The following is a 14,539-nucleotide window of genomic DNA, read 5'->3' as shown; positions in this document are numbered from 1 at the left end:
GGCAGCTACGCCTTCCGCGAGTGCACCGCCCTCACCTCCATCCACCTCCCCGCCAGCCTCGTCTCCATCGGCGAGCAATCCTTCCGTCGCTGCTCCTCCCTCGTCTCCGTCGCCCTCCCTGCCGCCCTCGTCTCCGTCGGCCGCGGCGCCTTCGAGGGGTGCTCCGCCCTCACCTCCATCACGCCGCTGCCCGATGGCGTCTCGATTGGCGACCGTGCTTTCTTTGACTGCCCCCTCAACGACGAGGCGGTGGCAGTAGTACGGGCCATCAACTGTTGGGCGGTGTGAGCCTAGCGCAGCGCGAACTCGCCGTCTGAGCCTAGCGCAGCGCGAACTCGCTCTGAGCCTAGCGCAGCGCGAACCCGCGCACACACAAACAAAAGCTTTTGCGCAGCAACCCGGCCGGGCAACCCTTGAAAACAACTTATTTCTCTTTTGTGTTAGTGCCAGTGCGAGCCAGTCCGTGGCAAAAAGAAAGAAAGAAAGAAAACAGACAACCCAAGGGAGGGATGGGAGGAGTCCGTGGCAGTGTTGTCGAGGATTGCGCGAAATTCTCTTTTGCGGGGAACCGGCTTCGCCGGTGGGCTCTGGGCGAGCTCCGGCCTGGCTCGCTATCCGCCAGCGGGCTCATGACGGACAACGGATCAGGCAGTGGCCTGGCGGCGGTCGCCTTCGACATCGACGGCGTCTTCAAGTACGGCCGCGAGTGGTCTCCCGACGGCTACTCCGCGCTGCAGCGGCTGGCCGCCGCCAACATCCCGCACGTGTTTGTCACCAACGGCGGAGGCGGCCTGACCGAGAAGTCGTACGCGAGCGGCTTTGCGGCAAAGGTGACGGGCGCCGCATCCAACGCGAGCGACCCGGCGCCGCTCATGTCGGACGAGAACATGATCCTCTCCTACTCGCCCTGGAAGCGCGCGCTCGGTGCCGAGCTCGCGAATCGGCGTGTGCTGCTGGTGGGTGACCCGTACGACAAGGTGACGCAGGTGGCCGAGTCGTACGGGCTGAGGCGGGCGGTGCACTACCAGGACTACGCGCGCCGCCACTCGACGCTCAACCCCTTCCGCCAAGCCAAGGAGGACGGCGGCTCGCACACTGTGCGGCCGACGGCGAAGAGCGGCCGGCTATGTGCGTATCCTCTCTCCGGGACCTGCGGCGGAGCCTGCTTGCAGGCGGTCGACAACAAGACCACCGGCGCGATGGGGTCGGCGCAGCGCTCGCAGCAGCCGCCCGCCGCCGACGCGGACGACACCGACCCCTTTGCGGCGGTGCTGGTGATGTGCGTGCCTGACCTGGACTGGTCCGGCGGGGCGGCGAGAGGAGGCGAGAGGAGGCGAGAGGAGGGCGCGAGTAGGTGCGACCCGTTCGAGTGGTTCGAGGCGCTGCAGTGCATCGTCGACATCCTCTGCTCGCCGACGCCGGCAGCCGCACCCCCCCTGCCCGCCACCGCCACACACACCGCCACACACACCGCCACACAAGCCGCCACACACCGCCACACGCCGCCACACGCCGCCACACGCCGCCACACACCGCCACACGCAACTCGCGCGCCTCGCCCGGCCCCTCCCTCCCGCTAGCCGCGCGTCTCAGCCCGCCGGAGGCCATCCGCGAGTACGACCTAGATCTCCCCATATCTCCCCATCTCTCACCCATCTCTCACCCATCTCTCACCCATCTCTCACCCATCTCTCCCCGCAGGCAATCAGCGAGTACGACCCGTCGGTGCCGCCCGTGCCCGTCCACTTCTCCAACCCAGACGTGCTGTGGAAGGCCAGCCGAGATGCGCCGAGATGCGCCGAGATGCGCCGAGATGCGCCGAGATGCGCCGAGATGCGCCGAGATGAGCCGAGATCACTCTACGAGCCAGGGCGTCCAAGCCGCAGCGCGCCTGCTGGACGCGTGCCTCACGCCTCACGCCACCTCGAGACCTCGAGACCTCGACGCCGCTGCCGCCCCCAGCCATGGTGCGCCCCCCTCTCCCTCCCTCTGCAGGCGCAGCACCCGTACCCGCGCTTTGGCCAGGGGGCCTTCAAGATCGCTCTCAAGGCCCGCACACACACACACACACACACACACACACACACACACATCCCTTCCTCCCCCTCCCCCTCTCCCGCACCTCCCGCACCGCACCCCCTCCCCTCCGCACACGCCCCCAAAAGACGTCTCCTCGACATCTCCTCGACGCCTCCCCAGGCGACCTTCCGCTTCCTCGAGGAGCGGCTCCGCGCGTTCGCCAGCGCGCCGGCGCGCCGCCCGAGGCTCGCCCCCCGACCCAAGGGAAATGGCGCGCTCTTCACGCCAAACACCCGGCTGTGAGCAGGCGGCGGGGGGGGCGCGTGCCGAGCGCTTCTACATGGTCGGCGACAACCCGGCGTCGGACATCGAGGGGGTGCGGCGCGCAAACATCTTCCACAAGGCCAAGGGCAACGACACGGCGTGGAAGGGCGTGCTCGTCAAGACGGGCGTCTACAAGGACGGCGACGAGACGAACGGCGCGACCACCGTGGTGGCGGGCGTCGCCGAGGCGGTCGACTGGATCCTGGCGTGCGAGCGCGAGCACGCAAAGTGAGGCGAGGGGGGGGGGGGGGATTGCTTGGGGGGTTGGGCGTGGCACGGGTGCGGCCGCTAAGGTTCGTCGACGCTCGACGGGTTTGCACGCTACGCGAGCGGCATGCAGCTCTCGCGCGCCGACGCGCCGTCCGCCGATCAAGCGCCACGGCTCTCTCTCGTCTCCCGATCAAGGTTATTTTGATATTTTGTCGTCCTGGAGTAAAGCCGTCGAGAGACTAGAGTGTGCGATTTTCTTTTATTATTTTCTACTCTTATACGGGGTGTGGAGGATGAGTTGAACATGGGGTTGTGCGCCGGGCCCTCCTGCTCGGCTCCAGCCCCTGTTGATAGGTCCAGGTGATAGCCCTGGATGAGCAATGCATACGCCTCACTGGACCAATGGTTGGGTAGTAGGGCTAGAGGGTCGCCGTACACTTAGCCTCTGCAGCGAGCGAGCGCTCAACTTAGCCCCCGCACGGAGCCGGGCTCGGACTTAGACCCTCATGGTCGGGGGCCATGAACTTAGACGACATAAGGCCAACTCCGGATAAAACCCGGGTATACCTGCAAAAGTCCAGGTTTACCCGAAAAATACCTGGACGCGTCCCGACCAACGTATGCCGCGCACGACGCCATATCGCCCAGGGCCAGTGCGCTACTTGCGGCGCGCAACGCCTGCTCAAGTACGCGCAACGTACCATATGCTGCCGCTATGCGTGCCTTAAGGCGGCTGCGGCGAAGCGGCGGGCGCGGCATGCCGATGGCAGTGCGGACGATGCGGTTGCGATGTGTTCTGCTTCAAGATCGTGGCGGTGCTTGGCATGGATATGCACTTCTGCGATCCCAATCAGCTCATCGCAACGAAGCAGCGCAACAAGCTGGCTGCTGTCAACAAGGCCCTATGCTACCTCACGCGCGGATAGTTCAAAGAGGACCAGCATACACAGGCTTCTCTGACATGCGTTTGTTTGAGCTTGAGGCTATTTGTGAGAACTGTTTGGCGAAGAAGTCGCCGAAGATTGCGCTCAAGAAGCAGCAACGAGAATCGGAAGAGGAGGATGCTGAGGCGGCGATTGCTGAGCATGAGAAGGATCGATCGCCCGCCGCAGGCGAAGAAAATTTGGGGGTTGCGCCGTATCGTTTGTACGTTGATCACGGTGGGAGCCTCTTGGCCCCAGGCCGTCCACGGCCGACTTAGCCGATGTAAGAGGCTCCCGCTGATCTTAGACCGCGCAAGCACTCCAGCGTGGCTAGCCACACTTAGACCCGTTAGGCCTCCAGGCTCAGAACTTAGACTACTACCCAACCATCAGATCGCCCGACCGCGTCCCGGTGCTCTGCCGTCGGATTTGTGACGCCGCCGCACCGCGCCGCGGCCGGGGGCCCTCCGGAGGCCGAGGATGGCCGTGGCGGACCGGGACGAGCTCTGGGAGGGGGGGTGTCAGTGAGTATATTGTAGAGACTAACCATGTGCACAATAACTCTCACTCTAGCTAAGCGAGGGGAGGCGATTCCGGGGCCGTACAGCAGCTTGACGTGCTTCGCCGGCGTGCGTCCCGGAGCGGTGCCGGAGCGCGGCGAAATCGGAGGACACCGTCACCGACGAGTGCGTTGGAGTATTCACTCCGGACAAAGACGGCCGCACGCACACGAGCTGCGGTCGTGCGGCCGTCATAGCGGCGAGGCGCGGGACCGTCTGTGGCGAGGTGGGTCGTGTCCTCCGATTTCGTTCAACCCAGCATCCACACCCTTTATTTGCGCCAAGAATTAATGAAGCCGCGCACCAAGGGTTCAATTCGCAACGGAAAAGCGGAGATCCTATAGCTCGCTGCACGCGCTGGGAGACGTGCGCGCAACCTAAAGTTTTGGGAATAGCCTGGGATACCTCAGGGGGTAGAGTACTCTATGTGTGAGTGTGTCAGTGTGAGGGGTGTGCACCAACCGCAGACGGGAGCGTCGTGTTTTGCCCTGAACTTGCTCCTGGGAGTTCTGGGACAAGATCTTTGCGGGTTTAAGAGGGCGCCGCGCGCGACCGCGACCCTGCGCCACAAATCCCCGCCATTTGCCGGAGATGAGGCTGCCCACATCACTTTTTACAATATGTCTCAGCGCACGAGCGGCGACAATAGCGTCCCCGCCCCTCGCCCAGCTCGACGGCGTCTACTTCTCCTTCCAGACCGGCGGCGACGCGTCGGCCGTCGTCGACCGATTCGAGGCGCGCCAGTTGGGCAGCCGCGTCACCTTCTACCGCAACGGCGCCGTCGGCCAGACCGCCCCCATCGACACGGCGACCGCGCAAGCGGGCGAGTCGTACACGGTGGAGGGCAACTCGCTCACCGGCGTCGTCACCGCCATCGTGCAGACGAACGGCGACATTGTCTGGTCGCACGGCTACACATCGCGCAAGGAGTCGCCTTACGCACTCTCCCGGTCCTGCGACGCCTCCCGGCATGAGGTGCGCCGCAGCGAAACCCCCTACCCCTCCCAGTCCTCCGACTGCTGAACTGCCTCGTCCTGCAGGCCTCGAAGTGCAACGATGACGACTGCTGCGTGGACGTGATCCACCCCAACTACTCCAACAACTACGCCGGCTGCAAGGACGGGTACGTCTTCGCCTCGGGCGGGCCGGGCTCGTGCTGGACCGGTGGCGCGCAGTACGAGAAGACGCTCTGCTGCCCTGCGTCAGCGTCCGCCCCCCCTTCGGCGTCCCCGCCCCTTGCCCACCTCGACGGCGTCTACTTCTCCTTCCAGACCGGCGGCGACGCGTCGGCCGTCGTCGACCGCTTCGAGGCGCGCCAGTCGGGAAGCCGCGTCACCTTCTACCGCAACGCGCAAGCGGGCGAGTCGTACACGGTGGAGGGCAACTCGCTCACCGGCGCCGTCACCGCCGTCGTGCAGACGAACGGCGACATTGTCTGGTCGCACGGCTACACATCGCGCAAGGCAGACGCCTCGCCGCCGTCGGCGACGCCGCCCGCCTCTTCGTCGGCGGTGCACAAGGTGACGATCGGCCACGTGCTGTCCTGGTACGGCTACAAGGCGGCCGCTGAGGCTCAAGGCGCACGGCTGCCGACGGCAGCCGAGCTCGCGGCGGCGGGCGTGTCGCTCGACTACGACCAGTGGGTGCCAATCATCCAGAGCGCGTCCGACGGGCAGACGGGTCGTCGCGATGGCGTGCGTGGCGCGGGCGAGAACGCGTGGTGCAACGTCGGCCCGCGCCGCTACGTGACCGAGTTTCCGTTGTGGGGGCTCGACGAGGCGGAGTACAGTTGGAAGCGCCTGGACTACTTCTACGTCGTGCACCTGCCCCTCGCCCAGCTCGACGGCGTCTACTTCTCCTTCCAGACCGGCGGCGACGCGTCGGCCGTCGTCGACCGCTTCGAGGCGCGCCAGTTGGGCAGCCGCGTCACCTTCTACCGCAACGGCGCCGTCGGCCAGACCGCCCCCATCGACACAGCGACCGCGCAAGCGGGCGAGTCGTACACGGTGGAGGGCAACACGCTCACCGGCGCCGTCACCGCCGTCGTGCAGACGAACGGCGACATTGTCTGGTCGCACGGCTACACATCGCGCAAGGAGTCGCCTTACGCACTCTCCCGGTCCTGCGACGCCTCCCTCTCCATGTGCATCGACGCCGACTGCCAGGCCGAGGAGCACCCCGAAGCGGGCGCCCGCAGCCCGCTCTTCCTCACAAACGCGATCCTCCTCGGGATCTGGTGCCTGGCCCTTGCCATCTCTGTCTGTGGACGGCGTACGAGGCAGCGCTGGCGGCCGGCTGTGCGGGCTACATCTAGGAAGCGGTGACAACTCAAACGCGCTCGCATAGCCCTGGGTCGGGGCATGTGTTAGCCATGCATGTCCGAGTACAGAACCTGTGTAGAGCGCTTTGTGGCAGGCGCAGTGTGTAGCATGGATTTGGTAGGTGGTAGGTTAGTTAGGGGCCACTAGGGCAGACGAGCTGCTGTGTTAGTTTGAGTGCACATGACATGTACAATGTGCATGTTGTTGTATGTAGGAACTGAGTGCAGAAGATTGGGGGGGGGGGGGGGGGGGGGCACGCGAGCATTGAGGTTCCGTCACATCCAGCCACATCGACGGCCTTGAGGCAACGCTTGGTGCAAATTTTCTCTTGAGCCACCTCTCCTTGCTTGTGGCAGCGCAACCCAGCTTCGCGCTCGCCGACGCTTCCCCGACCCGCTGCCGTCGCCGGCCGGCTTATCGGGCTCAGCTGCCTCGACAGCCGCCTCCGCGGGTATGGCGGAGCTTCTTGACGCGCTGGGCAAGCCAGCGCTGCCGTATCTCAATGGAGGCAGCGGCGAGCACAGCGGCGAGCCGTACCTCACCTTCCCGACGTACGACTTGCCGCAGCCAAACGAGGTGCTGCCCGCGGTGATCGTCAGCCTGCCGCAGCTCTTGAACCCCGACGGCGGTAGTTGGACGAAAACGGGAAAAAACGACTATATCGCGAGGCGCAGCGACGGGAGCCTGTTGCAGATCACGCCGGACATCTACATATTCTCGCAGTGGGCATCCATCACCCGCTACCTCGCCGACCTTGGCATCAACAACGCGGTCGAGAACCCGTACCAATCCGTCCAGCAGGACGACGGCTCGCCAGGACTGAACGAGCCGCAACCGGCGTCCGTGTACGGCAACGGCACAAGCGGCTTCATGATCAACTGGCTCGGCTGCCGCTGCTCGTGGCCGGTGACGCAGATGATGTGGTACCAAGCCCTCGGCTGCCAGCTCCACTCGTGGGCCGCCGTCGTCGTCGCGGTCCTCACCCTCTTCCTCGAGATCGCCCTGCTGGATGGCCTGCTCACGGGGCTAGTGCGACAGGCGCCGCACAAGACGCGCAAGTACTCGATCGAGAACACGCAGAACCAGGCGCGCGACGACCCGATCGGCTACGTGTGGCAAAACACAGAGGCGATCGTGCTGCCGCTGGTCATCCTGCTGCTCGTTATCGGCACCGCGTTTGGGAACAGCCCCGTCGGCACGCAGTACATCCAGAGCCACGCGCTGCTTCGCATCCAGCTGCGCTCGCTGGCCAGCCGGTACGAGGGCCAGACCTACGCCTACTGCACACTTGTCTTTTGGTGCGTCGTCACGACCGTCAAAGGAGTCATCGTCCCCGCCTACATCGTCGTCGCCATCCCCGCAATCATCGTCATCGGGTCGTCGGGGACGGCGCTCCAGGCGACCCTTCCGAGAAGCTTCCGATACCGCCCACACACCGCACCCGCGCCGCATTCCACCGCGCCAGAGGGCCGAGACATGCCTCGCCCTACCCCTCCGCCTCTCCATCCTTGCCCACTTTCCGCCCGGCTGATGGCCGCTACACCCGCCGCAGGACGCCATCATCGTCTTCCTCATCTTCCGCTTCATCCCCGCCTTTTCGCAGTTCGCCTACTCCATCGTCTTCTTCGTCGGCTGCCTCGGCTTCTACACGCCCAACACGCCCCTCTTCGGCGTGCTGTCCGCGTACGTGGTGGGGGCGCGCGTGCCGGTCACACAGCTGAGTATGACGTACGTCTACCTGTGGTGGACGCTCGGCGTCTCCGCCCTGCTCGTCGTCCTCACGCAGTACACCCTCTCGACCCTCCTCCTCTGGGTCGTGCCCATCTCCGCCTTCTACTTCGAGATCTGCTGGCAGGCGAGCACGCGCGCAGAGAGGCACTTCCGAGACACGTCCCCAGACACGTCCTGGTCACCGACTCGGTCGGACGGGCCTTGCGCCGTCGCATCTCCGCTGCACCTCGGCGAGACCTCGGCTGCATGCCTCGGCGGTCTCGGGGCGGCAGGCAAGTAGGCCAGCAGTCTAACGGCTCCTCTCTGTTCTCGGCGCGGCAGGCCATCCCGTGGTGCATCGACGGCCCCTCGGTCTGCCCGCCACACACCGGTGCCGCGCCTCATAGATGCGGAAGCACGGGCCGCTAGTCTTCCAACCAGCCCTCGAGGAGGAGCGTGTGCAGTCCACGGCCACTTGTCCTCTCGCGAGGGGCGCAGGCGTGCGGGGCACGATGCTCACCCCCTCCCCCTTCCCTGCCTGCCCCTCCAGGCCCTTGCCTCTCCCTCACGAGCATCGGCACGGTGCTGCTCTGCACCTCCCTATTCGTGGTGCGCTACGGCTGCTTCCTCTTCCCCTGCGTCTGCGCGCCCGAGGCGCCCCCCCTCCCCCCTCCCTCCCCCCCCCCACGCACCCGCGCTTCACGCCTCGAGCCGTGCACAGGTGCCCGGCTGGCTCGCCTTCCCGCCCTCGACTGACCTGCTCTCGCCGCTCGGAGAGACGTGGGGCTTCAAGTACTCTGCGCTCTTCCTCGAGCGGCTCGCCGGCCTCTGGGACGGCGCCGACTGGCCGCACGACTGCGCCTTCGAGCCCGACGCGAGCAACTACGCGCCCTCCGGCTTGGGCGGCACCCCGCAGCACGTCATGTCCTTCATGGCCGAGAATATTGTCGCGCAGGGCACGCAGGCGCAGGCGCAGGGGGCAGCGCTCGAGGCGCTGCGCGGGTTGGTGGAGCAGCAGGCCTCGCAGATGGAGCAGCAAGCCTCGCAGATCGCGGCGCTGCAAGCACAAATGGGTGCCGCGGCGCCGGCTGGGACGGAGTATAGAACTGGGTATCCCCTTTGGTGACTGTATCCCCATATGTGTTGGCTGTTGCGTCCATACCATGCGTCAATATAAAAAATGTCTAGCTCTCGCTCTGGTACATGGCCCATGTGTGGTACCTTGGTATTGGTACATGGCCGTAGAGGGCCGTATAGTCTATAGAGAAGACAGACGAGGCGCATATCCGCAACTGGCAAAAGCTAGGCGGAAAGGGGTGCAGGTGGGAAGGTAAGGCTCTACTCGGAGCTAGTGGACATTACACTGTACACCACGCCCAGACACAGGGTGATGCTCTGATAAACCCTCCGGATCTTCGACAAAGGTCGGATATTTCTTTTTTCAAAGTGCAAGGTGTGAATAAGAGGTTTATGATAGGGCTACTACGACGAACTATGCGGCAATCGACTGGGCGCCTGGCGCCCGACCACCCCCGCGCAAAGACCTCGTAGTAGCCCTCCCCGTAACCGACTTGGCCGGAGACGTGTCCTTCCAGGCCGCTGTCGCCGCGCAGAGATCGGCGCGAGCAGTCGCTCGAGGTGCTCTACTGGCTGGCGGTGCTCAAGGGGAAGGCGCACACGCTGGCCGAGGACACGGTCGTCAACACACCGACACCATCCCCGCGGGCTATCTCGTGGTCAAGGCGCAGTGGCTTCAGGCTCGAGCAACGCGAGTGCGAGGGCAAGCTTCGCTCCTACACGCTGCTCGAGGCCGAGACGCTCATCATCGTGAATCACATGGTGCGGCTGGCGGGCTTGCGCTTCTCGCCCGGGCGGCCCTGCGGACCGCCAGCTGAGGAGCGCGCGCGAGAAGCTCTATATTGGCCTACAGACGCATTACTCGCTCGAGGGCGTGCTGCAGTGAAGACTTATTTTGGAGGCGTCGATTTGTGCAAAAATGTGTGTTAGAGTGCGCTAGATGGCAAAATTTTCTTCGCCTCCGGCGGGGCCGCTCGCCGCGGGGCTAGAGAGTGACTTTTGTCGATGTCGGCTAGAAGTGCTGCACGTTTTTCAGAATTTCACCCCACAGGTAACTTGCGGTTGTGAACAGGGTCGTTTGGTTATATCCGCATGTTACAATCGCGAGGACGCAATACATGGCACACATTGCGGAATTCGCACTCTACCCCTCTCCGTGAAACTAAGAAGGGGATATGGGAGGAGGGTGGGATCAGAGAATCGAGGCCACTGGCCTCTGCTCCCGCCTGGGATCGCCCATTGCGACCCAGAGCTAAGAGAGACATCGCGAAAACCGTGGTCGCACACGTGGTTGTGCTTGCATGTCCCGTCTGGCTTGAGCATCGACGGCACATGCGCCTTGCCCAAGTTCCAAGCTGTGCAAGGGGCCCCATCACTCGAAAAGCGTCCATTCCACTTCTTTGCGGTGTTGCCTGTCTCCCCGGACCGCGGCTCCCCGCCGCGTGTACGAAAAAAGGCGGACTCCTGCACGTTGGGGTACACGGCCGCGAGAATGAGGCGCGCCTCATCCATCATGCCGGCGAGATAGACCTCCTCGGTTGCCTTGCGCAGGGAGAGCGCCCCGCCAGACTCCTCCACCTTGCGAATGAAGGCGACGAATAGACACACAGCAAGCTGCCATGGATGTCCGCGATCGAGGATCGTCTCGTAGACGACGTACTGCAGGAAAGCAGTCAGCTCGGTGGGTGACGTGCCCAGTCCAGAAGAAATCATCAGCCACAGGTTGAGTGCGGCCCCAAATTCCGACTCGGTCTTCGGGTAGACGATGCGCGCACTGTGAACTGAGGTCGCCCGTTGCGTGGTGGTCGTCCCGGCGTTGAGCGACGCAGTGGTTGACGATTTTGCAACGCCGTCAGCCACCTCCCGGCTCACCTTGGCGAAAGTGAAGGTATAATCCCCAGTTGGGACGGTTGGACCGTGCTCGGACCCCCCGGCGTCAGGGATTGCAGTCTCCTTGAGCGTCCTCAGGAGGTCCAGGCTGCGGGTAATGTTCGCAAGCTTTCGGGTTTTCTCTTCCCCCTCTTCCTCGGCCTCGACGCCAGAAAGCTGCTGGGCCAGCTGCTCGACTGCCTCCATCTGGCAGATGCGTCCGGCGGAGATGGCCTGGACGATATCGCCCTTGGAGGTATCGGCAGTGATGGAGAAGGGCGTGCCCGCGGCTGGGCGGCGGCGCATCGCCACAAGGGCCTGAAGGGCGTTCGTCCCAAAGATGCGCAGGTAGCGCGGCCGGATGAGGGTGGCAAGAGTGACGGTACTCACGACTCCGACGCCTGCCATCGCCGACGCGTTGGTCGCGACAATGGTGATGGTCGGGCACCGTTGATCTGTGTCGTAGGTGCAGGATGCGATCGAGCTGCCACACGAAGGGCAAACAGCGCCGACTCCCCCGAGCCCCCCGAGGACTAGTAGCGGGATCATGACAAGGCCGTACTGGTAAACGGCGACGGAAAGCGTGCAAAGCAGGCCACCGCGGGCTCGGAGAGAGGCGTGGAGGAGGGAGACCGACTCTTCTGAAGGCTCGTCAGCATGAGCACCGCCTCCACGGACTCGGCGGAGCAGGGAATCGATCCGGGTCTCAAGCACGTACGTCTTGATGTACGTGTCCATGAAGTAGCCAACGTGCCGCCCCATGGAGCGCGTGGCGAGGTAGATGGCGGAGAAGGTGAGGAGCACACCTGCATAAGGGCCCATCGCCGCGTAGTCCCGGAACGGCTCGGCAATCGCCGCCGCCCCGTGGTGGAACAAGGGGTACCCTCCACTGAGGAGGAGGAGGACGCGGACAGGGGTGTAGTCACAGAGTGCGCGAACCTGATAGCCGACACAGTAGACGAAGACGGCCATCCTGAGGAAGAAGAGGAGCTCAGGTCCCCCGTCACCGCTTGTCACCAGCTCAATCAGGGTGGTACCCAGCAGGTAGAGGAGGACTGCCCCAGCCCCGGCACGGTAGACCCGGCTAGTGAGAAGGGCTGCAAGACCGTCATAAGCGAGGCCCACGGCGATCGACCAGAGGAATAACGTGAACTCGATCGTAGTGTAGGCCCAGCCCATCAGAGAATCGAGGCCACTGGCCTCTGCTCCCGCCTGGGATCGCCCATTGCGACCCAGAGCTAAGAGAGACATCGCGAAAACCGCGCCAATAAGTTGCTGCCGATAAGTTCGCCCAACGGCGGCGCGGCGTGCAATAATTGCAAATAGGAAACCGCGCCAGACCGGCGGCGCCGAAGTGGAACGGCGCCTCGCACGGCGGACACCAGCAATATTAATAATTGACTTGAGCCGCCATGGTAGGACGCCGCCCTGAATGATGACGGCAAAGCAACCCGAATAATAAAAGCCATTGCTCCCTCAGTGTAAACGACTGTGAATACCGAACTCCCCCATTCACACCTAGTCACCGTGGCCCAACTGGGGTCAAGCCTGCAACAGACACTTGCTTAGTCCTCGGTCCCAGAGCTCCACCTTCCGTCCTCCCGGGGCTCCGGTTCTCCCCGATTCGCTCTCTTGCTCGCTTGCCGAGCGTCATACGACGGCCGGTGTGGTCGTTTCCCTCGTTGTTGGTGTCGCTTTCTCCGCTGTGCACGCGGAATTTTTTTCTTGACCCACACGGCTGGTCGGCGCACTTCGGCGTTGCTAGCCTCGCGCTGAAGGCTGCGGCGAGCATGGGCGAGCCCAGCAGCCAGGACGCAGCGCCTCCTCTGCAGGACGCAGCGCCTCCGACGCTCTTCCAAGAGATCATGGCCCAGTGGGAGTGGCTGCAGCAGGCGCACGACTATGTCGTGGCGATGCCCGCGCTGCGCGAGCGCGTCAGCTCCTTCCGCAAGTCGGCGTGGGAGTTCACGTCGACGGCAAAGGCAGCCGCGCCCGCGCGCCGAAGCCTCGGCCGCACCCTTTGCAGCGGCCCTGCTCCCTACCGCGGCTCCAACCCGCCGGCCTCAGGTGTCGACAGAGACAGTCGAGCGGCAGGTGACGGCGACGCTGCAGCCGTCAGATGCGAGCAAGGGTGTGCAGTGACACGCCGCGCACCCGCAAAGCCCATCGCGCCCGTTCCCCCACTCACCCCCCACCCCCCAGGGGACCTTTCCCGCTCGCACCCACCCCTCATCCCAGCTGCCTCTCGCTCACGCGCTGCCTCACTCACCCCAACCAATCAGCCCACCCACCGCACGACCACCCACTCGACGCCACTCCGCGCTACCCGCGCAGAGCACTGGGCCGCGCTGCTCGCCTTCCGGCGGCAGTACCCCGCCGTGATTGTCGCCGCCGCCACCGGAGTCTCCGTCCTGCCCGCGCTCGCGCACCTCCGCACAAGCAAGCTCACTGCGGTGCGGACGCCTCGCCACCACCCTCGCGCCGCCCGCCGACACGCGCGCGCACACCGCACGAGCGCACGCGCACGCAAAACAGCCACGCGCGCGGGCCGGCGGCTCCTTCAAACACGCACTGCCACGCACCACGCACGCCGCCACATCGCGCCACACGCCTCGCGCCCTCCCTCCTGCGCAGCTTCGGCTCGTTGCGCGCAACTCCCTCCTCGGCGGCGGCGGCGCGGCGGTGCTGCTCTACCCCGAGATCGTCTTCCGCGCGGCGCCGTACGTCAGCCGCGGCGTGACCAAGGCGGAGGACACGATCGCGTCGGTGCGCGCAAACTGAGAGACGCCCGCATTGTGTGCCGCGCCGTGTGCGGACCTCGCACAGCGGGGGCGCCCTGTGGGCTGTGTGCGTGTGGCGGTTGGTGAGCTGTGGCCAGAATTAGCGATATGGGGCAGCATGAGGCTGGGAAAAGCCCGACGGGACAAATTAGCAGTTTTTAAAGAGATAGCAAAGCAAAGCGGACTGTGTCTCGTTGCGGACTGTGAGGCGCCTCTCATTGGTTGAAAGGTCGTTCAGCACGCGCACACATCATACGCGAGACGACGACATGCAACTTGCAAGGAGAAATAAATTATGATGACACACACAGAACACAGAGGTGACACTGACAGTACACACGGACTAGACTAGATTCTTTGATCGGATCTCATCGTGACACTAGACAGCGCCAAGAGGGGGAGCCCGGGAGGCAGCCATCAGCTTCTGGCCCATGGAGTAAAGCCAGTCCGCCTCCGCCTCGTCGTCCTGTGAGTGCTGCGGCTGGTAGTACTTGACCGCCTTGCCCTTGGCGTCGATGACGTCGTGGTCAGGTGATATGCGATTGCCGAACATGCGCGACACCCGGATGGCCTTGACGGTCTTTGCCTTGCCGGCGGCGAAGGCGGTCAGGCTATCGTAGTCGCCGACCAAAGCTAGTGGGCGGCTGGAGGTGTAACTAGGCGCGTAGAGGTAGTTGTCCGGGTGGTCGGCACCGCCCTTTGAGGAGGTGATAATATGCAGCACGTCCTGCCCATCAATCTCGTCG

At 64.4% G+C, this 14,539-nt stretch overlaps 4 protein-coding genes across 4 annotated transcripts; all 4 read left to right on the top strand.

Moving 5' to 3' along the window:
* Positions 1-629: 629 nt before the first annotated feature.
* On the top strand, positions 630-2,833 carry EMIHUDRAFT_464347 (hypothetical protein; the record flags this gene model as incomplete). Its single annotated transcript, XM_005768777.1, has 6 exons — positions 630-1,097; positions 1,173-1,268; positions 1,702-1,773; positions 1,996-2,051; positions 2,198-2,250; positions 2,327-2,833. The coding sequence occupies 6 exons, from the start codon at positions 630-632 to the stop codon at positions 2,794-2,796; spliced, it is 1,215 nt and encodes a 404-aa protein (XP_005768834.1). The 3' UTR covers positions 2,797-2,833.
* A 5,286-nt stretch (positions 2,834-8,119) lies between these two features.
* On the top strand, positions 8,120-9,305 carry EMIHUDRAFT_436589 (hypothetical protein; the record flags this gene model as incomplete). The annotated part of the gene is made up of 4 exons (XM_005768776.1): positions 8,120-8,212; positions 8,410-8,458; positions 8,618-8,721; positions 8,789-9,305. Coding segments are annotated over 4 exons (281 nt in total), but the record flags the coding sequence as incomplete, so codon positions are not given.
* EMIHUDRAFT_210810 (hypothetical protein) lies at positions 9,278-10,030 on the top strand (the record flags this gene model as incomplete). Its single annotated transcript, XM_005768775.1, has 4 exons — positions 9,278-9,298; positions 9,454-9,491; positions 9,663-9,906; positions 9,977-10,030. The coding sequence occupies 4 exons, from the start codon at positions 9,278-9,280 to the stop codon at positions 10,028-10,030; spliced, it is 357 nt and encodes a 118-aa protein (XP_005768832.1).
* A 2,773-nt stretch (positions 10,031-12,803) lies between these two features.
* Positions 12,804-13,944, top strand: EMIHUDRAFT_451559 (hypothetical protein; the record flags this gene model as incomplete). The annotated part of the gene is made up of 3 exons (XM_005768774.1): positions 12,804-13,080; positions 13,348-13,466; positions 13,648-13,944. Coding segments are annotated over 3 exons (629 nt in total), but the record flags the coding sequence as incomplete, so codon positions are not given.
* Between the last annotated feature and the right edge of the window lie 595 nt (positions 13,945-14,539).

The sequence above is a fragment of the Emiliania huxleyi genome (genome assembly GCF_000372725.1).
Source record: "Emiliania huxleyi CCMP1516 unplaced genomic scaffold EMIHUscaffold_45, whole genome shotgun sequence".
Classification (NCBI taxonomy): Eukaryota; Haptophyta; order Isochrysidales; family Noelaerhabdaceae; genus Emiliania; species Emiliania huxleyi.
Note: the sequence above shows the minus strand (reverse complement) of the source record. Positions and strands in the feature narration are given on the sequence as shown.